The sequence below is a fragment of the Syzygium oleosum genome, unplaced genomic scaffold, assembly GCF_021117445.2.
Source record: "Syzygium oleosum isolate NSW1041296 unplaced genomic scaffold, Sole_v2.1 Sole_v2.33, whole genome shotgun sequence".
Classification (NCBI taxonomy): Eukaryota; Viridiplantae; Streptophyta; class Magnoliopsida; order Myrtales; family Myrtaceae; genus Syzygium; species Syzygium oleosum.
Genome location: NW_026607517.1, coordinates 2,048,868 through 2,071,477, shown reverse-complemented (window position 1 = coordinate 2,071,477; position 22,610 = coordinate 2,048,868). Strand labels below are relative to the sequence as shown.

Below are 22,610 nucleotides of genomic sequence, written 5' to 3'. Positions count from 1 at the left end.
AGTGGGCCTAGGTTGATTACGGGTCACTTGAAATTTTGAAAAAAAGTCAAAATGGGTTTGCAACATTAAAGCGTAAGTTTATATGGATTTGTTGCAAACCCATATTCAACCCATATTTGACCTATTTAAGTTATTAACTTGTAGGCTATACAGTTTAAGTGAATCATAACATTTCATTTTATAAAAAATTATTTTTATTTTTATTTTTTTAAAATCGAATTTTTAATTATTATTAATTGTCTTTTCTTTTTTTCTTTTTTTATTTCCTTCTTCTTCGGCCGGCTACGGTGACGACCGCCGACCGGCCATAAGCAAGCTTCCAACATGCCAGATTCTAGCGAGCTCGAGCTCGTGCAGATCGGCAAGCTCGAGTTCATCCAGATCGCTACGAGCTTCAACCTTGCTAGCCTTTGGTGAAGCTTGCCCACTCTGGCCATTGGCGAGGGTGAGCCTCGCCAGTAGCTGGGCGAGGGTCAAGCCTCACTAGCCATGGGTGAAGGCTCTTCCGATCAAGAAGAAAAAACTAGGGTTTTAGAAATTGGCTCTTCCAATCAATTGAGTTGAGGAATCAAAAGAGAGCGGAGAGAGAAGACAAAGATGATAGCGAGAGGTAGATGCAGACAAAGCCTAGAGCTGGGGCTTCAAATCCTCCTCTTCCTCCTACAAGTCACGAGGGCTGCCCTTGCACCCTCTAGCGAGGTCGAGCCTCGCCGGCCCTCACCCCGGCGACTGGCTAGAGATAGGAAAAAATGAGAAAGAAAAAATGAAAAAATGAAAAAAATAAATAAATATTAAATATATTATTAAAAATTATTCAAGTTAGCATCGGCCGTGCTACAAGGATACCTGGCATTCACGTTAGCGATTTCCAACCAAAGTTGATAGGATATATTGAATTAACACAAATGCAAAAGGTTTAGTACTCAATTAGCCAAAAAAATTATGACTGAATTGACACAATTATAATAAATTTGTGACTTATTTGATAATTTTCCTCCTTAAGATGCGTAACGAGTAACCTACTTAGCCTAGAATCAGTCTGGGCTTTTTTTCCCTCGTGGACCCTGGTTATTTAACGACACGCTGGATATAGCATGTGAACCATGAAATTCAAACAAGGCATGTGTAATGCATGAGTTGATAACAATCCTTTTTCCTAAGTAGTGCATCACATTCTTCAATCTTGCTCCATGTGTCCCATCACTTCTCTCACTTCCCTCTTGATGGGAACATTACGAGGATAAATTTATGGTGGATATCCACATTTCAAAAGCTGTCGTGCGCTAACATTTTGGTGATGGAAGAGAAGAGAACGACCCACTTGGGCCCATTTAGGCTCAATGGAAGTTGCCGGGTCCTTAAACACTTCATTGTATCGTTCTAAGATTAATTAACCAAATTTAATCTCGTTTTCCCCATGGATAGGTGAGATGAGCTATATCCTCGAACAAAGAGAACGCATGTCGGGTTGAAGTAAGCACGGATAATAAATCACATGAAAAAGAACAAATTATGGATACATGGCTCGGCTTATTTGATTCGGTAGTAGATCTAGCATCATTATTTAAAGTAACTCAGAATTTATTTCAATTAGTATCACCCAAAAGTTATTTTTGTTAAGATAGAAGAAGGGGTTAGAGCTGGATTGGTCGGAGATAAAATAATGGGTGAGATGAAGTTAGAACCATGGAAATGGAGAAGCTCTCTCGGGTCGATCTCATGAGGGACATCAAACTGAAACCAATCATTCACTCGTGGTCCATCCTTCACGGCGCGACCCAGGCCACAAAAAGCATTATTAGTTTGCTTTAGCTTTGTCGCTTCCATACATAAAAGAAACACAAGAGTCCAAAAGGAGTACTATTCCACGACAATCCGTATTAGAAATTGGCCACTCAAGCTCGAAGGACAAAAGATATCACCCTCAATGATAATATGTTTGCCATTACGAAAGACAATACCAGGGGGGAATGAAACCAAGCACTTTTCAAAGAGGACGTTTACTTCATCTTCTTCTTTTTTCTCCCTCCATCACCGTTACAATTGGAGAAATTCAGTACGTTTCCAGTAATTCATCACAATCCAATTTCACAACTCTACACATTACTCTTGTTTTTTTTTTGGTAAGGGACACATTACTCTTGTTTATACCCCAAAAAAAAGGGGAAAAAAAGATAGTAGCATGAGATCGATGTACGACTACAGGGCTACTTTGGTTTTTATATCTGCTTAAGGTCAGTATGCCCGTTGGTCGCTAATTGAACGTAACCTTTACCACCGTCGCTCTTACCATCCTCAACAACTTCCATCTTCAGCTTTCTCGCCACGGACCTCCACCCCGTCAAGCTACCGAAAAGCCCTTGCATATCCTCGAGGGTCCGCCCCTGTGTCTCCGGCAGCACCGTGAAGAAGAACGCCCAAGCGACGGCAGCCACCGCTGCGTACAGGAAGAAGGCGCCTCCGATTGTGATCCCCTTCGAGAGTGATAGGAAGGTCATCGTTATGAGCCCGCTCGTGGCCCGGTTCACCCCGACCCCTATGCTCGCGCCCTGCGCACGCAACCTCAGTGGAAATATCTCTGAGCTGTAAACCCACGCGATGGGGCCCAGCCCCATCGAGAATGATGCCACAAAGGTCAGCGTCATGGCGATGCACAATCCGATGGCCCACATCAGCTTCTCGCTTGAGTGGTCGATGATCGTGAGACCGCATCCGAGGATCGTGAGGGAGAGTATCATCCCCGCCACACTGGCGAGGAGCAGCGGGCGCCGTCCGACCCGGTCGAGGAAAAACGTGGAGACGAGGATGAAGATCGTCTTGCAAAACCCGACGGCGATCGTCGCGAGCAGCTTGTGGTCCGATGACTTCACGCCGGCCTTATCGAATATGTGCGGGCTGTAGAGGACGACTGCGTCAATCCCCGAGGCCTGTTGGAAGAAGTGGATCCCGACCGCGGCAATCAGCACGTGGCGGACAGCAGGGGTCGGGTGGAGAAGGAGCTCCCGCCACACTCCCTCGCCGTGGCTTTTCTGACGGGTGACGATGACGACGTCGTCGTTGCAGGTGTCTGGGATGCCGGCAGCGGCCTTGATCTCGGCGAGGCGGAGGTCGGCCTCCTCGGAGGAGTCGGAGGTGCGCTGAAGGACGCGCTTGGCGTCTCCAAGTCGGCCCTGCATGACAAGCCAGCGGGGGGACTCGGGCATGGCGAGGACGCCGAGGGCGAGGAGGACGGAGGGTATGACCCCGATGCCAAGCATGAACCGCCATCCAAGGTTGGTGGGGAGCTTGGAGAAAGCGTAATTGGAGACGTAACCGAGCAACACCCCCGAGTTGATGAACACCTACAAGAGAGTGCATTAGTTAATGGATTAATCGGGCATAGGCCATGAATGTAACAAAAAATGGTATAACCTAGTGAAACATGTTCTTAGTTTGTATGATTGAGGTGTTTGTTGTTAATTTATACATTCGTTCGTTACATTTCATAGCTCAATTAGCCTAAAAAAGGAACAATACTAGGAAATCAAGAGCAGTGTCGATTAGAAAATGACCAACTTATCCAAATATATGTTTGATTTCAAGTTCTGTAAGGAAGCAAAACGTAAATGTTCAAGAATTATATACTGCGAAGAAAAATTACCTCCGGGAACGAGGTAAGGAAGCCGCGAGCTGATGCCGGCGAGACTTCAGCGGTGTAGACAGGAGCGATCATGAGGGCGTACCCGACGCCAATACCGGCAACGAAGCGTCCAAACATGAGGAAAGCATAACTAGTGGCAAAACCCATGAGGATGGCGCCGACGAAGAAGATGGCGCCGGCGATGACCATGGTGTAGCGGCGGCCCACCCAGTCGGAGGTCCTGCCGGCGACGGCCGAGCCGAGGAGGGAGTAGAGGTTGATGATACCGACGAGGACTTCGACCTCCACATCGTTGAGGTGGAGTTCTTTCTTGATGTATATAGCCGCACCACTCATCACACCAATGTCTGAAACGCGCACACACCATCCATTTACAACAAATAAGCTTGTCAAATTATGAAAAGAATAAAGAGCCGAGATTAGTCGAACCGAAAGATTAAAGAGATTAGATGCTCACCGTATCCCAGTAAGATGGAAGTCATGGAAGCGAGGATTGCGCAGGCGAAGGCGTACTTGTTCCGGGGCGGGCGTTTCTTCGGAGCCTCGACATCTTCGACTGGTGACTTCCCGGGTGGGACGACGTTCAAGTTAGGATCCGCCATAGCCTTCTGCTCGGCCATCGTTCTCTCTCCCTATTCCAAAGCTTCAATCAGAGAGTGAGAGAGAGAGAATCAAGTGGACAAGAAGATGCGAAAAGGAGAGCATACCTGCTTTACATATATAAGAATCACCGATGTTTGATTTTTCAGAGATGACTAGGATGCATGCGTCTACTCTATCCAATAAAGACAGAACGTTGACTCGTTGACAATACTAGAACCATTGGATTTCCAAATGAATTAGCGTGGGAGATTTTCGCTTGTTCCTCGTGAAGTAAATTGACGCTAACATACTTTAGAAGTAGTAGCGGCAATCATTGCACCGGGATGTAAGGATAGTGTTTGAATTGCATATGTTGCTCATGAAATTCTTTTTATCATCAAAACTATTGGCAAAACAAACGTTTCTATAGTAACAAGGTGGCAGGTAGGAACGACCGAAATGTGTCCATTGTTAGTACGATGTATCGAGACAAAACACTTTTCATTTTATCACGTATATCTTGACTTTCCGTTTACACAAAAAATAGCAAAGTTGTATCGTTCATTACAATAATCGTGTAAAATGAAAGAAAATTATCTTTTGCTGTAGGATGTGTTGAACATAATTGGAAGATGATTAGAATATCGTGCATTATTTTCCCTGATTGTGGGTATAATCTCGATTGATTATAACTAATATTATAATTTAATGTGACTTTAGAATCTTATACATATTATAAATACTAAATAGGGTAATGTATTCTTATTATAAAATATACATAAATTATATTATCTTGCAACTTTGTCGTCCTATAAAGTCATGCACGTGGGGTATGCGCTTGCAGAATACGCCAGGCAAAGAGCCAAACCACACTCTGGCCTGAAAGTCTCCACATGATCTCGTCGGTCGATGACGCCAAAAATCAATCACTATCCTTCGAGCAATGCCCTTTCGAAATGTTTCTTACGGCGTTGACCAGAAGTGGAAATTTGAATATTCAGAAAAAACTGTTCGAAAAACCATTAAAGTTGTTCTTGGGTCAACAATGGCGTGCTGATCTTGCAAACCCTAATCTCTGACCTTTAGCTCTTGCCATGTCCGCGAGCACCGGGATTCCTGCGTTTACACAGCCTCCATTATTGTCGTCCTTCGGTTTCTTGACGTTTTGTGTTTGGTTCTCATGGTGATCATTTGTCTCCATGTTGGTGGATTTTTCTCCACGGTACTAGGCGATGTAGGGTTAAAGTCACGGCACAAATCATTGAAATCCCCACCACGCTCTATTACTTTGCGGGAGAATTACCCAAAAAAAGGTTCAACTTATTAAAATTTTACCAATTCAATCATAATTTTTTTTTATTAATTAAATCCTAAACCTTTTATATTGATGTCAATTCACTCTACGGAAATCACTAAAATGGACGCCGGCCATCATACGTGGTGCGATCGGCGCTAACGTGAACATTTTAAATAAAATTTAATAATTTTTCGAATTTCTTTTTTTCTTTCTATCTTTTTCTTTTTTTCCTTTCTTCCTCTAGTTGATTGTTGAATCTCAGCGACCGGCAAGAGGCCTCGCTCGCCACTGACGAGAGCGAGGCTCGTCAGCCATTGGTGAGAGCGAGGCTTGACCTTGCCGTTGCTGGGTGAGGTCAGCCTCACCAGTGGCTAAGCAAGGCCCGTCCTCGCCCAACAACATAAAGGTTGAGCCTTGCCGGGGGTGGACAAGGCTTGCCATCGCTAGGCTGGCGAGGTCCAGCTTTGCCTCGCCAGTGGTTAGGCGAGGTTTGCCCTCGCTATATCTGGCAAGGACAAGGCTCACCCCCGCCTTTGGTCGATCATTCAGGTCCGAGAATCGGCTAGAGGAAGAAGGGAAGAAAAAAAAACGAAAGAGAAAGAAAAGAAAAAAGTAAAATAAAATTCAAAAAATTATTAAAATATTATTTAAAAATGTCTACTTCAGCAACGGCGGTGGCTGGTCCAAGTTAGCAATTTTCGACCAAAATTAGCTGGACCGCATATGTGATTGACTAAATTAGACAAATCCTGATTACATGCGGATTAACGTGATTGACTAGATTAGAAGTGATGTGAATCACCTTCCTATCATTTGTCGAAATCTGTAATTTATTCCCTCCCTTACTAGGACCTTTGGACTTTTCTTGTGTTAGAGTAGTAGCCTCCGAGGGATATATCCAATTCGATTCTTGTTTGCTTTTATTTTCAAAGTTGTTCGAAAGGATCGGCAAAATGGTTCAAAGAGAGAATATCTAATTAAAAATTAGATGACAAAATGAGCTCTCTAGAGTTGCGACACGTAATGCCGGCCAAGCACAGACTTCAAAATTCCAACCCATACCAAGAAAAAGAAATTTTCATTATTATATAACCAGATAATTTGTGTGGCTCTCTTCTTGACTCTAGGTAGTCAAAAGATTGACTAAGAGAGTGCAGCATAGTCCTACCACTTAACCCTATAGTCCGAGATTTGACCCACACGCAACGCAACTTAGAAGTTTGAATATTCGACACCCAGTTTCCAGGAAACCTCCTTTGATAACCACGTAATTATGCCTTACCTAACAAATAATCGTCTTTCAATTTTTTTTCCTTTTTTTTTTGTTTTCATCCGTCCTTGATTATTTCCACGATTAGGGTTTCATGTGTAGATTATTCATAGTGATAAAATGTTTTTATACATTCACAAGAGGGTCCTTGTGTATTTTCACGAGCCTCTAAATAGTCAAGTCTCTATATCTTTGTCTTACGGGTTGAACCATGTGGCATTTCGACCTTGATTTGCCTAATTTGGCTTAAGTAAGCTTTACTTGCTCTAGCACACAAGCTCAAGGATTGTAACTTTAGAGAGAGAAAATGCTTATAGAGAGAAGCTCTTGAGGATGCTTTTATTACTTAATTGCTTGGATGATACAATTAAGGAAAGACACCTATTTATGTATACTTATGGAGATCTAATCTCCTCATCTACCATCTACCTCCTTAATTACAAGAATTCTTTATAATACAATATACATTTCCCATAATACCTCTAGGAATATACAAGTGTCCTCTCGATACAAAAAAGGTTATGGCTATACATACGGTGACTCCAGTGACCTTATGTGCTTAGCACATGTCTCTGGATTATAAAAAAGAGAGGAAAATAAAGTAATATTTTGCTATACGTACCTTAGCATCGTGGGGTTTAGATTTATGCAATTTAATTCACCAACAGAAAATGAGAATCAATTCATTCTTGACCCAAAAAAATTCTAGGGAAAAATGTCTCCCTTTTCTGCATTATGTTTAAGTTAAAAAGGATGTCAAATTTTGCCAATTGGTAGATGGAAAGAAATTTTTTTTTTGGCCATTCACAAAGATGAAACGATTGACATGCATATCCTTCCGATGAAGCTTTTTTAGCTTACATATAGTATTTTTAAGTTATCTTACCGGTTTATAACTAATCTGGCATATAAGAGTATGTAATAAGTCGAATGCGCGCGTACGTACACACAAACTTGTTTGACACGGACAAGCAAGTCGCTAGAAATGCCATCAAATGACAACTTAAATCCGCGCAAATCTTGACTAGGACCACTACTTTCGAGTAAGAGGAACTTTCCACGAGGATTAGTTAACAAATATGGCAAGGTATTGACAAGCCAAAAGACGAAACAAATGTACATGCATCATCGGGTGATGTATTTTTCGCATTCTTGTATTTTGGAAAGACATTAGTGGTCCGACGATGTATTAGTATGAAACTGGATATCACCGAACGCACAATATATCTTATAATTTGTATGACGTGCAAATACAAGCAGTGCACTTTTATGGTGCTTATCAAATTCATGACGGTTTTATTTTCTAAACGATGCATTCAAACTAATCCAAAAGACTTAGGAAAGCAAGCAAATTTTCTTTATAGAGAAAATCTTAGCTCAAACATACTTGCGTTGGCATACAGGCATAATCAACTTCAAAAGTGGAAGAACTAACGAGTATTGTATGTGTCTATATATATAAGTCTCACCGATGCATATGGACGTCATGGTGAGTCGGATTTACAAAAGAATGATGTATAGTCATCACGTATAAAATGGATCATAGGGCGGCTAATCCGCATATTATTGCCAAATTAGGGGTTTTGCATTAGTAATCCTTTTTTTCTCAAGATTAGGGATAGCTAGCGAGTACGGTACATACTAATTTCCAGCAGTTCATACACGCAAAAACTTCATTTAAAGGATTGGTGGGTAAGTTGCTTTTTGCGAATCAAGCAAACATCCACATACCTTGCGACACGCATACCACTAAGAAGAGCTGATTCGACCCCAACAAAAACAAACACGGACCCAAAGTTCGTGGGCGTAAGCTTGACGTGCGCTTGAAGATGAGGAGTTTCGACTCAAGTAGAGCATGGCGATTGCGGTCTCATTGGGGAGGTTTCCAACCAAAAAAGGGCTGCTTGCTTCACGTGTGGGACCCAAAGTTCGTGGGCGTAGCTTCACGTGTGGGATTGCGGTCTTATTGAGGAGCTTACAGTCCAAGCACGTGTCGTGGATTGATGACGTCCGTTCGTTGCCTTCATCGTTTGGTGAAGAAGAGGATGCGTGTCGGTGTTGATCATGGCTTTGAAATCGTGGGTACCTATCGTTCTTTTGTCAAAAGAGCTGCGCATGTCTTTGGTGTGGTCCTAACGTATGAACAGTAGCATAAGGTTTGTGTTGGTCCTAGGGATGAATTTGGCCGGCGTATATCCCATGAAACACTGGTCCATCAAATTGACAATCACTAGGGGTGCTCATTATAACCATTTTGTTTCTCTATTTTTTTATTTTTCTGTTCCTGATAACAGATTTGGAGCATAACACAATTTCATTTTTCTATTTTTGAAACAAATTTCTACTCCAGAAATAGGTTTGGAACATAAATCATAATTAAAAAAAATCTACTTTTCTATTTCTATAATAGAAATAAAAAATAAAAACTCTTCTTATCGCTCGCTCTCGTTACTAGCCGACCGCCCACCCACCATTGCCATCGCCATCGGTTGCCTCTTGCCACCGTTTTCCATTGTCATCTGCTGTTGTTCTCCGCCGGTGGCCGCCTCCCACAGCCGTCTGCCGGCGGCTGTCCATCGCCACCTACCGCCTGCCGCCTTCTGCCACTGCCCGATGCCGTTTGCCTCCCACCATTGGCTGCCGTTGTCCACCGCCGTTCGCCGCCGCCAGCCGGCCCCCTCCTACCGTCCTCCACCGACCGCCGTCTACTGTCCTCTGCCGCCGCTCGACGTCGGCTGCCTCCCACCACTGTCCTCGGTCGTTGGCTGCCGTTTGCCGTCCTCCGCCGCCTCCCACCCTCTCACCACCGTCCTTCGCCGCCGGCTACCGTCTGCCATCCTCCATCGCCGCTCAACACCAGTTGCTGTTTGCCATCTCTAGCCGCCTCCCGCCGCCCATCGTCCTCCGCCATCCGCTGCCACCCGACGCCGGCCGCCTCCCGCCGTCTGCCCACTAGTTGCTAGGAAGGAAAAATTTTGTGTAGTTATCAAACGAATTTCTATTTCTGAAATAGAAATTTTGTGTATTATCAAACGCGTATTTTGGCAAAGAAAATTGTCCATGGAATAGAAATAGAAAAATCTATTTCTGGCCAGAAATTGATTTGTAGAACGGAATGGTTATTATTCACACCCTAAGACTAGCCTCGAAGAACAAAAGAGTGCTTTTTTCGCAATGTGCTTTCGAGTAGAATCGCAATTGATGTTTACGGGGATATACTTACAACTACAATGCACATTCGAGATTTTGTTGTATCATTTCATAAGTCACAGTTTTGGAAACGGATGGTGCGATTGATGTGGATGGATAAGATGACCATGTGCATGCATTTGGTCAAGAATGTCAAGTGCGTCGATTCACAAGGTTTGAGAAATTGAGGTTGCCATTGTTCACCAGACGATTAGGAAGGGCTGCTGAGTAGAGAGGAAATGATATCGCAAGTGTCTAAACTTAATTTTGCCCGTTTCACAAATGAGTGCTTACATTTTTATTCAATTCAGTACCTCGATTTTTAAAATTTGGCTTAATGTGGGGCCTCCATTGAATAAATTGTCATATTATGTAATTTGCTGGCGTGACTCACTTACTCGGTTGAAGTTCAGCACAATTTGGGTGATATGACTTACTTATCTAATAAAAAGTGTCATTTCCGTTTATGTGTTAAATGATGGCGTGTGTGTGAGAAATCCCGGGGGGGTGGGAGGGGGTTGCTTGTATGATTTTAGCTGTCAATGTATCTCTATTGACATCATCACTAGAGGCAACGTTGGACACCAATAGGAATGGTTAATGGCTATTTAATGGCGTTAGTATTTATATTGGCACTTTTCATCTATGATTTTAAAGGAAGCCTCACATTCACACAAATGTGAGGCATTTGATAGAACCAAAAAAAGGTTAAGTAGTCGATTACCAAACAAATCACGATCCCAAGTACTTGCGATTGCAGTGTTGTTATCCCAGAAGTAGAAGTACACCATACGAAGGATTTTGAGCATTAGTGAAGTGCCATTGGAGGAAGTCACTTTTCTCAAATGGAAAATTTTACCTTTCTGAAGTAGATTTATTATAACTGAACAAGTGCCATGAAAAAATCTGTACACCCATTTTGCATTCTTAAAAATCTCGATTACCCTAGAACCTGAATTTCTGGGTCCGCCATTGCAACAGTGGAAATAGCAAACCGAAGACCTCTTACATGGCCCAACAATTTAAAAAAAAGAAAAGAAAAGAAAAGCCGAATGCCTCTTACGGCCCACAAAGCCCACGTCTTACTTCAGGGCCCACAAAGCCCACGTCATACTTCTTAGGCATGTGCAAGACATGAACTGTTGTTCTAGGTGGAACACACAGGCTGCCAAACAAGCAACATATATGTGGCTCAAAGCCCCAAACTAGTCCCCTCTGAGCATCTGTGGTTCATAAAGAAAGTTGGAAGAGATATCTGCAACCACAACATCTGCAGGGACTGCATTCTACAGGACCCAGTGGGATATCAAGTCACCACCAACATTTAGGTGGGAGGTCCCAAGCTAATCTGTCTACACTTAGCAATTAGCATGTTAATTTGTTGAAGCAGTTGGTGTAAAAAGTCCATTTCAGGCCATTGCTGTAGACTTTTTTATCACTTGAACGGTTTCTATCCTGTCACTCCCCCCCCTGTAGAATCGTAGTATCATCTGCACTAATTTCCTTTATCAGCATGTAACGGTAATGGAAAGAGCAGCAGATCATGCTTTAACAGTGGTTAGTGACAATCAATCACCGATGTATAATATGCAAACGTTTCAAGATCCTTAACCAGGACTCCAAGTTGGTGAGTATAACATATATGTTTATATAAATTAAGCAACACAAAGCTTCAAGTGTCGCCATTGGGGTTGATTTAATCTTGAACCGTTTGCTGAGGATTTATGGGCCTTCAAGCTGGCAACCAAGCTGACTAGACTGATCCAAACTTGAGCACACTAAGTCGAAACATTTGAATGATAACAGTAATGGTTTGATTGGATACCTCAAAGTCTACCATGTCTACTTAGCAGGTTGATATATTATTTTTTGGTTCCACGGATCCTTAGTGCAAGACATGATGATCTGAGTCAAAACCAGCTATCACAAAATGCTATGATGATCTAAGCCAAATAGAAATGAATTGAAATAGCACGTATATTGTGGCAAAACTATTTTCATTCATCTACTAAGCACTGGTATGTTTTATATCTGTCAGCTACAAACTAGCATTTCTGGGTTTTCTAATGCTTGATTGAAAGCTAAGGATGATAAGCAGCTTTGTCTGTTGAATGACATAAGCAAAGCATTATCTTGGTCCTTAGCCAAGCCTCTTCTAATTAATGTAAGTATGTAATCCATAGATAGTGCATCAATTGGAAGCATGATTGGACCATCACATGGAATCCCAAACTCTTCTTCCAATACCCTGAACAGCCCCTTCACTATGTCGTTGCTGAGAAACGAGAGGGGGATCATGAAGCGTCTCTCATCTGTTGTATAGACAACGAAGTGACCCTTCTGAGCAACGGATGATCTATTTTCATTTGTTGAAGCTGACTTGCTGTTCGTCCGATGAAACGAAATCCTTCTTCTTCCAATTGTGGCCATCTTCTGCCACTTCCTTGCCATTTGAATTAGCTTCTTTGTGCTTATCATTATGCTCAACTCCAAGTAATTCTTGATGGAAGAGCGAACTTGCTTTTTGTTGAATTGGAGTGCTATTTCTGCTTGTGCAAAAAGTATTGGCCTTTCCCAAGTTTTAGACTGAGAGAGCTAACGAATTGGCATTCAATGCATCTCTTTCCAATGTGAAGTCACATGGTTAGCAAACCCATGTGGTCATGTTGAGAAATAATTTCACTGAGTGTTGAGATTTTGGTTCTGTGGGGCTCACGAGTACAAGATTGCATAACAGAAGAGAAGGATTCTTTTGCTATTGTGCGAGTTTAAATGCACAGTAGGGTCCAGATCAATTTGGTTGTTAGCTCGATTAACCACATTCTCTCCATGAATCACAAGATCAACCACAAATTGCTGAAGGTCACAGGGTCCACTGTCCATTCTTGCCGGTTCTTGTATTACAATAACGACAGACATTGAATAGTTTATCAGAAATTTCCGGTCTCATTGGCAAGCAATTCTGCTGGTCCCAGAAAATTCAGAAATTTCAAGCACATAATTAGTTGATATGTTGGGTCTTCCTACCTTCTGTCGGGTTGCCAAAAAGACGAACTAGATGGCAGTATGAACTGATGTAATTGAACCAATGACACAAGCAAAGGTGTATATCCACACTTGTTTAGGCCTATTGAAAAACAAAGAAGGAAGAAAGAAACCATCCATTAAGGGGACAAATAGTCTAAATTGTTTTCCTTTTTCTGCATGTAAGATATAAAGTGGTGCTTCGATTTTTATAAAGGTCACTGTGTTTCTTTTATTAGTATATGTGCAATGTCATTCCTTTGACATTTTTAGAACCTGAAGACCCTGCATTACGCTCTTACGTGGACTACCAATGGCACATGACAAACGAAAGCTTCGACAATCTGAGCCCTTCAGATATTGCATCGAGTGATGCCAAGATCTAGAAACAACCATCAGACTCGGCAAGTGTGAGCCACATAGTCTAGGACTTGTTTGGTTGAGCTTTAGACATCTTGGGACCAGCAGGAATGCATTGCACATGCCGAAAACTTGCCGAGGCATGCACTCACAAACCACCAAACTGTCTTCCTAGCAAAGAACATTTCATGTGAATAAAACGACTCTGTAACTCAATTTCATCATTTGTATGTTGTTGCAGTACATGGTGCTACAATTATCTCAAGCAGCGGAGATGTACTTGCCGGGAGATGAACTGACAGCCCAACCGAAACTGATATCGCCACCACCTTAACATTCTCCTTCATACCCAATTCACGCGGCTCTGCACCATCACCGGGGGACTCCCATTAATGCAGTGTCCTCCTGATGCACCACTATTTAACAGACCCCAATTAGTCCATTGTCTTCAACTCAACACAACTTTGGCATTTCAAAGCCCTCAGGTTTAGAAAAAACAATCTCCTATTTCTTCATCCGCATTCCAATACGGGGAAAATGATCAGCCCAAAGGACTTGGTCAAGATTGCGAGAAAATGGCAGAGAGTGGCTGCCATGAGAAGGAAAAGGATCTCATTTCCACAAGTTGAAGGAGACGAGGAAGTGCTAGCTCATAGAGGACATTTCGTCGTCTACTCAATTGACCGAAAGCGGTTCGTGTTTCCAATAAGGTTCTTGAACAACTGTGTCATCCGTGAGCTGTTCAGATTATCCGAGGAAGAGTTTGGGTTGCCAAGCAATGGACCGATCACTTTGCCGTGCGACGCCATGTTCATGGACTATGCAGTTTCAATGATCCAGCAGCATGCCAATGCGGAAATCGAGAAGGCTCTCCTTATGTCTATTACATCCAACACATGCTCACTATCTTACCCTCTCCAGCAGAATCACACTGGACAACAATTGCTTATCTGTAGTCATTGAACCTTCGTATTTTTGTTTTTGCCTCTCTTCTTTTGAGGCTTTTAGGATGTACACAGTTGAGAGAATTGCATGAAAATTGCAGTTCCTCATTCGTTGTTAGATTTTAATGAAGACAGATTGTTCACTCCTACGATTAGCTTACTTTTCTTTGTTGAGTGGAGGCCATTGGATCCCAGTCAACTCCTATGTCAATAGGACCGACTATTCTGTGAACTTTGACCCGCCAATTTTATCCTGATAGATACTAGCATCTAACAAGCCAAGTTTCAGTGAAAAAAATTCAAATCATGGATCCAATCAGCTATAATATATTTGACTCCAAATTTCCAATGACATCTCGAGAAAGAAGAAAAGTGTTTAGAAAGTCATGGGAGAATAGTATACTTAAAAGAGATTTCTAAAACACCGATTTCATTTCAACTTATTGCGAATGTTATCCTTATAAAGGCGGAGCCAAGGGAAATACATATAGGCATACCTACTGGTACAATAATACGAGCACCCTAGGATCACTAGATATAAAAAACTAGGAGCATCTTGCAAGATGCTTTTTCAGACACAAGGGCAATAATACAACGTTTTGGATTACAAAATTTCGAGCGCATACTTATTTGGTGTAGCTTATGAATGTAGTTAGCTAGTGAGTACGGCTCGTACTAATTTCTAGTAGCTCATACACAAAAATTTAGTTAAAAGGGTTGGTGGGTAAGTTGCTTTTTGCTAATCAAGCATCATCCCTCATTCCTTACGACGCTCGAACACAAACAAACACAGCCAAAGTTCGCGGGCGTAGCTCTGCGGGCTTGGGATGTGATTTCGAGTTGGAATAATGGCTTCTTGAACGCACGTTCATGATTTTGACGTAGCACTTCGTGAATCCATGCTTTAGGAGATGGATGCTGTCATTGATACGGATGGATAAGATTTGTGCGTTACCAGTTGCAAGATTTGAGAAAAAGAGATGATAATTATTCACCGGAAGATCCGGAGAGGCTGCTAATCCAATGGGTCGACGTCGCCCCTAGTGCAACCAACATTCTTGCAATCAGCGGATAAGAAATGGGTCCTTGTGGCCCTAGGGCATGAGTCGAGTAAGAGTACATGCATAATGATACCACAGGTGTTTGAACTTAATACATCCTATTAGTTAAGTAGCCAATTTTTTCTCATTCAATCAAGTATCTCGGGTTTTGGATTTTGGCTCTATATGGGGCCTTCATCAGATAGAGTGTGATGTCATGTGATTTTGCTGGCGCGACTTGCTTATTAAGCAAAGGTTAAGCACGATTTTGTGACATGACTCGCGTATTTAGCAAAAGCCAGTTCATCTCCAATTAGCTATTTACGTGCATTGGACACCTACGTGGACAGTTCATAATAATGTAACGGTGTTAATGTCCACGTCGACATTTTTCGCATTCGATTTTAACGGAGTCCTCACGTTCATCCACATTTGAAAAATTGAAGTATTTCGTAGAACAAGAAGAAAATGTTAGGTACTCGATTACAAAAATATGCAACGGTTCCATGTATTTTAACAGTCAATTGTTTTACGAAAAATACCACCAAAATCCTCAAATTATGCCACTTGTGACAAATTTACCCTGAATTTTTTTTTGTGACACGAAAAACTCAAAACTATACCACTTGTGACAAATTTACCCTGAACTGTTTTTGTGACACGAAAAACCCCAAACTATGCCACTTGTGATACATTTACACCACGATACTTTGATCATGGACATTTTTCGTCTTTTTCCTTTTTATGTTTTTTTTCCTCTTTTTTTTTTCTTTTCTTCTCTCTTCCCTCCCCGGCCATGGCAGAGGGAAGCCGATGAGGGTGACTTCGCCCGACTCAGGCGAGGGCTGCCCTCGCCGGCTTCCCTCCGCCATGGCTGGCGGAGGGAAGAGAGAAAAAAAAGGAAAAAAAAAAAAAGAAATAGGAAAAAGACGAAAATGCCTATAAGCCAAAGTATTGTGGGGTAAATGTGTCACAGGTGGCATAGTTTGGGATTTTCCGTGTCATAAAAACAAGTTTATGGTAAATTTGTCACAAGTGGCATAGTTTGAGATTTTTCGTGTCACAAAAAAAAGTTTAGGGTAAATTTATCACAAGTGACATAATTTAAGGTTTTTGGTGATATTTTCCCATTGTTTTAAATGAAAAATTTGAACATTTTACAGTAGAATTATTATGACGTCTTACATGGCCCAAATTTTTTTGAAGAAATAAAAAAGCCCAACATCTCTTACGGCCCAATAAGGCCTACCTCATGATCTCTCCCGGCCCACAAAGCCCATGTCGTACTTCATCCGGCGAATCGAGAGCCCTCTTGCGTTGACGACTCGACATGGATTTCCCGATTTTTCACTCACTCGTATTTGGAAAAATATATTCAGTGAGATTTCGGTCATCGCTCTCTCGCTTTCTCGCTCCTCCTTCCTCGTACCAGTGTCTGGTGAATTCGCAGCGTTTGCTCTGGTTTCAATGGCTCTCGCAGGCGAGGTTAGCAGTCTTTCTCGTTCGTAAAGTCGTTTGATTTTGCTGTTGGGTGGATCGCCCGTGGACGATAACGGATTTTAGCCTGAAGAAATTGTTCCGATTCCTTTGAAATCGACGTTTGATGCGAATGGAGATTGCGAACGGGATGCTAGTTTGCAATCTCCCCTAAAGTTCGTGCATTCAGCGATTGTCTACATCTTTTGAGCGCGGTGCTGATGTCTATAGTCCAGTTTTCATCAGATTCTGTGGTGGTTCTGTTTTTATCAAAGCGTCTCCCCCGAGTTCATCCTGCATTAGAAGTAACCGTCACGGTTTCGTGATGCGATCGGGATTGGAGACAAGGTCGTTTGTCACGTGTTTCGCTGCTACTTGCGATGCTGTAGTGATTTCAGTAATATGGCTTTGTCGCGATTCCTAATGTCTCCTGCCCGTGCGGATCCCTTGTTCGGAAAGAAGTTGTCCCCGTTGTGCTTCGGCGATTGGAATTTGAAATGCGTTCATTTGACTCTGCGGAGGATGCATTGAGTTTGTGTTGATGGTCGCGTTTTACTTGAATCAGGTCGGGTTACGTTTGCTTCTCTGCCCAGTTACCTCCAACGTTGTTATCCGGACTGCATGGTGAGTGCTCGCTCTTATAGTTTTCCTGAACACGGCGATCACTTACATCTGTTGTCATCGTGTGAGTGGAGATTTGTGCTGAGGAACTGTTCTATTTGGATGGTTTACTCAACTCCTTTAGTTTACACTTCTACTCTGGGTGACTAGGATGCTTCATTAATTGCTATACACTCTCACGAACACTACATCATTATGTTGCTCAAGCAGCTGTTCTGTGGGGACCGTGTTCCCTGTTTACTCAACATTCAAAGCCATTGAGGAGAGGGATCGGAATGAGCAGCAGAGATGGCTTCTTTATTGGGCAGGTTGGCACCTTTTCCGTTTTTACATCCTTCAAATGCTTTTAGGTGAAAACTTTTAGAATTTTATTGGTGTTGTTTTGGGGCCTTCACACCTAGTCATTTAGCTTTCCATTCTAGAAGAAGGTTGATTGGAAATCTTTACCAAGAACTATGTGTTATGTGGTTGTAGAGATACTTTGCAAGTGTGGTTGTAAAGAGCAGGATGGGTGGGTAGGTGGTTCTGCTAGTCTCAGCAGCATATCTAATATGAACATGAGGCTATGCAAAGTGGAGAATTTAATTGCTTGAACACTGTCCATCTAACCTAGTAGTCACCACGAACTGTGGTTTCATTGTAAAGGCTGACAATCTGAATTGCATGCCCACACTCCTTGTCCTATCTTACAGTAGCTGTTGACTATTGCAGCTTATGGAACTTTTAGCGTTGCAGAAGTGTTCGCAGACAAAATTCTCTTCTGGTGAGTCACTGAACTCCAATATTGTCTTTCCCGGTTCTTTGGGTTTTTACTCTATGTTTATTTGTTGAGGTCACAGCAGAATGTTGGCCTTTTTTATATAAGAATATCCTTTCTCGAATTTTGTTTGAAACTAATTATGATATACTGCCTAATTGTTGTCCAAAATGTGGAAATGTAGCGAAGTTTGACTGCTGTTTATGTCAAAGAAAGATCTTTTACCTAAACTTTCTTTTTACCTCCATGCTCTCTAAGGTTTATCAGTAATCCCTTGTGCAAACAATTGATTTTCCCCTGTCAAGGGCTTATTCTAAATGGTGAACCTATTTGTCAACATGCACCGCCAGAGCTTACTAGCATGAAAGCCTTCTCTGAGATTTTTCGCCTCTATGGAAAGTTCTTTCAGGCGTAACCATGACATGGGGTCATGAGGATGTCCAGAAGTCTGGCCTACTTTTGACCCTTGAAATATGCTGGATGGACCAAGTTCATTGTTTTTTAACCTTTCCTTTAGCATTGTCCTTTCTGCGGTCAAGCAAGACTGCCTTTTACTTGTTCCCATTCTTACATTCTTGTTTTTGCTCAATGTTGCGTTACTATTTTATTTTGAATGCAAGAATCTGCTTTTTGGTCTTATCCGTTGGATGACTTAGATCTAAGAAAGCTATTGTTGCTATTGTTAGGTTTCCACCTTACTACTACATGAAGTTCGCATTTCTGGTCTGGTTACAATGTCCATCAGGCAATGTAAGTTATATCTAGCCATACGTTGTACATGTACTTTTTTGTCTAAAAAGATAATAGCATTTATGGTGACCCGATTTAAACAAGGTTGATTAGAGTTCCCATTATTTATACTGAAATATGTAATGTGTCAATTAAGCCACTTGAGTGCTTCTTGCTTTCATCAGGGTGCCAGGCATTTGTACATGAACTGTCTACGTCCTTTCTTGTTGAAGCATCAAAGAAGACTGGATCAAATAGTTGGACTGATATATGGTGAATTGGTAAGTATTATACTTTTTAGTGACAGTGTGGCAGGATATGGATATGCTTGGTTGGGAACTCTGACTCTTACATAGTTGATCCCTAATGCCATTGGTGGGCTAGGGGATTGGGCTGCCCTGCCTGCATGACCGGGGTGGCAGGGGGGTGCTTAGTGCTCACTTAATACTTATTGAGGTTCTGTATGACCCATGAGTTAAGGGTTTATCGGAGGGAAAGTAGAGGTTGTACCAGTGAACCGAATCCTCGCGAAGCTCCTGTATGTCTCATGCTTTAGACATCCTAAATTGAAGAAAATTAGGAGGCTGAGAGTCATTTTGTTAATATTTTACAGTGGTCTTACAGTAGTCTATTGCTATCCTGTCATTGTCTCACAAAGATAGAACTATTAACAGTTCTCTTCAAGTTAAATTTTTTCTCTCGTACCATGCCCATTTTCTAATGCGTGTCGCCCTTGAGCTTCTAAAACTGCAGCTGATGGGTTTTGAAAGCAGAAATTGCCACTAGAGAAATTTGTCGATGATAACTTTATACGTATTGTTAATTGGTGAAAACTCTGTTTCCATTTTGCTGGCTCATTCTGTAATATGGACTTTGATAAATATTTGAATAACCATGTGATTCGAAATACACGGCTCTAATTGATATTTGCACTTGCAGAACAAATTCGTGAGTGCACACGAGGAAGAATTTCTCTTTGCAAGAAGACTTGTTATGGGGATTTACGCATCAGGTTTTTACTTATGCCAACTTGGACTATGGATTTCTATCTGTGACTAGTGATGAGCCTAGACGTGGGCTGATGAGAACTATGCAGTGCCAAAGATTTATCAATTTTCATTATCTGAGTTTTACACTATTTGCTATTCATATGCTTGTCATCTGAAAGCATTCAAATTTATACAAGGTTTGTATCTTAACGCTGGTTTATCCTGTCTGGTGTCTGATACGGGTTACGTTTTTGTGGCTTGGATCAGCAAACGGGCTTCTGAGCGACAGTGCTCATCCACGAGAAGGGCAAAATATTGCTGCTATCGAGGGTCCGGGAAACCAAAATCAAGAGTCAGAATCAGGACACGACGATTGATGCTTCTTTGCCCGTAATATACGGTTACTTTGCTTGCCTGTATATATCATGAAGTTTTAGGGTTTGACATTTCACAGAGGTTAACCAGGAAGAGGGCCTACTTGTGTAATTGCAAGTTGACAGCTCTGAATTGGGATATGAGCTTGATTAATCGAGTCTAGTGGATATTTAGCGGGTTTAGGTTGGGATCCGGGAGGTTTAGCGTCATGAGTACTTTCAGGATTTCATATCGAGTATCGTCTACACTTCGTAAATATCGATGTTCGCTATTGTGAAGGGTATGCTGCAAGTAAATGCAACTTCCACGGAAATTTATCTCTGAACTGCTCGATCCAGCTTCTCTTTTGGCTCTTCAAATAGCTACACTATATTCAGCGTCGACGATCCAAAACATGGATCATTGAAGTTCCAACACAGTGGTGCCTTTTGGGAGATGGCAAGCTCGGAAAACAGTTGAGCTTTGCTTCTCAATGAGAAAGCGAAGACATACAGTTTTCTCTTTACCCTGGTAAAAGCAAGCAATGAAATAACATTTGTTTAGAGTCAGATTTGTGCATGGTCGTTGCTCATGACATCCTGGATTGATCCCATCATCATTATAAAACGAAATACATCTGCGGTCATCGACTTCCCTCGGCTTAAATGAAATTATTCTTGAGAGTTTAGATGGCAGCTTGTCTCCATGGACATGGAAATTAGTAGTCACCATCCGTTGAAGTATTCATCCTCTCACATCTCTGGACTTTCATGGACATTTTGTTATGTCGAAGTCGCATCAATCTATTGAGATCAAATCGTGGACTTATCTAGGGAAAATTATTTAAAAAGTCCTAATTAGTGAGAGTAATTGAATGCCAAAACCCTATTCCTCGTAATTCCTCTCTGCCCTCCTCCCTTTAGGAGTGAGGCACCAGTCCGTTTTTACTCGAGAATTGAACTGGATCGGACTAGTCGATTTTGGATGGTTCCTGCGAAAATCGGTCCGATTTCTAGTTTCATAAATTTGAAACCAACAATAGCCGGTTCAGTTCTCGGTTTCTTGTGTGGAAACGGACTGATGGAACCCTTGTTTTTTTTTTTCCCCTTCCTGTAAAGCTGCATTGGGGAGGGTAGAGGCAAAACCCTAAATTGATACTCTCTCTAACCTTTTGACACACTCTCCCACCTTGTTTCCATTGTCTCCGACCATTGTTCTTGGTCTCACCCTCCATCGCTTGCTCGGTGTCACGCCAGAGCGCAACGCTGTCACCTCCCTCTTTCACTCTCGCGTTCTCACGATCTCATGGTCTGTCATCCATCCTACAGTTCACTCTCGCGCTCTCACCCTATATTGATACTTTCTCTAGCCTCCCTTGAACTTTGATTAATCTAGTCCACTGGACATTTAGTGGGTTTAGGTCGGGAATCAGGGTCTTTGGCTACATAATCTGGGCATAGGAAGTTTAGCTTCATGAGCACTTCCGGGATATCGTACGCATTATCGTCCACACTTTGTAAATATTGATGTTCGCTATAGTGAAGGGAATGTTGCACGTATTTGCGACTTCCACGCAGGTTCATCTCTAAACTGCTTGATCCAGCTTTGGCTCTTCAAGTAGCTATCCGATGTTCAGGGTCAACGATCCAAAACATGGATCTTTGAAGTTCCAACGAGGAGGTAGTCCCTTCTGCGAGTTGGCAAAGCTTTGACAAACAGTCCAGTTTAGTTTCTCAACGGGAAAGCAGAGACATGCAGTTTTTTCTTTCTTTTCCCTGATAAAAGCAAGGGATGAAATTTAACAGCTGTTTTAAGGCCAGATTCGTGCATGGTCGTGGCCCATGACATCCTGCGATTCGGATCCCATCATCATTAGACAAAAGTAATTCATCTCCGGATCGTTGACTTTCATCGGCCCAAAGGAAAGCATTGGCTTCAGATGCCAACTCGTTCACCATTGACTGGGAAATTGTCAGTCACCATATAACGTATTCATCCTCTAATGGACTTTATCTACTTCTGATCTGGTGTTGTAGAGAATGAAAAGGAGATGGGTCTTGAAAGAGTTTACCAGAACTTCACCGGAGCTACTCATGAAATCTCATCTCAACATGTCCGCTTCGAATAAATTTAGAGACTTTGAATGATTTTTGGATTTTCTGGTCTTTGATGTGATCTGGTCTACACGCTTGGTTCGGCGAAAGATTGAATGATTCCACCGTACGAATTGTGGGGCCCCAGTTTTCGCGCCTAGCTAATTGATGTAAGAAGTTCCCGCAGCAGACATGGGGTGCGTGTATCGGGGGTCAGTTTTGTCATTTATAGCCATCTCACCTGC

The 22,610-nt window shown here is 42.2% G+C and overlaps 3 protein-coding genes across 3 annotated transcripts; 2 read left to right on the top strand and 1 right to left on the bottom strand.

Annotated features, from left to right (window-relative positions):
* Positions 1–2,151: 2,151 nt before the first annotated feature.
* On the bottom strand, positions 2,152–4,359 carry LOC115672756 (putative polyol transporter 1). The gene is made up of 3 exons (XM_030594684.2): positions 4,098–4,359; positions 3,641–3,987; positions 2,152–3,341 (listed from the first exon to the last, which is right to left on the bottom strand). Exons 1-3 carry the CDS (start codon positions 4,258–4,260, stop codon positions 2,220–2,222), a joined length of 1,632 nt encoding a protein of 543 aa, XP_030450544.1. The 5' UTR covers positions 4,261–4,359; the 3' UTR covers positions 2,152–2,219.
* A 9,123-nt stretch (positions 4,360–13,482) lies between these two features.
* Positions 13,483–14,455, top strand: LOC115672817 (auxin-responsive protein SAUR67-like). Its single transcript, XM_030594771.2, has one exon. It carries the CDS (start codon positions 13,900–13,902, stop codon positions 14,323–14,325), a length of 426 nt encoding a protein of 141 aa, XP_030450631.1. The 5' UTR covers positions 13,483–13,899; the 3' UTR covers positions 14,326–14,455.
* Positions 14,456–16,676: 2,221 nt separating this feature from the next.
* On the top strand, positions 16,677–20,630 carry LOC115672887 (HVA22-like protein k). The gene is made up of 8 exons (XM_030594872.2): positions 16,677–16,831; positions 17,388–17,446; positions 17,654–17,751; positions 18,155–18,206; positions 18,887–18,950; positions 19,115–19,210; positions 19,869–19,941; positions 20,186–20,630. Exons 1-8 carry the CDS (start codon positions 16,814–16,816, stop codon positions 20,293–20,295), a joined length of 570 nt encoding a protein of 189 aa, XP_030450732.1. The 5' UTR covers positions 16,677–16,813; the 3' UTR covers positions 20,296–20,630.
* Positions 20,631–22,610: the final 1,980 nt, after the last annotated feature.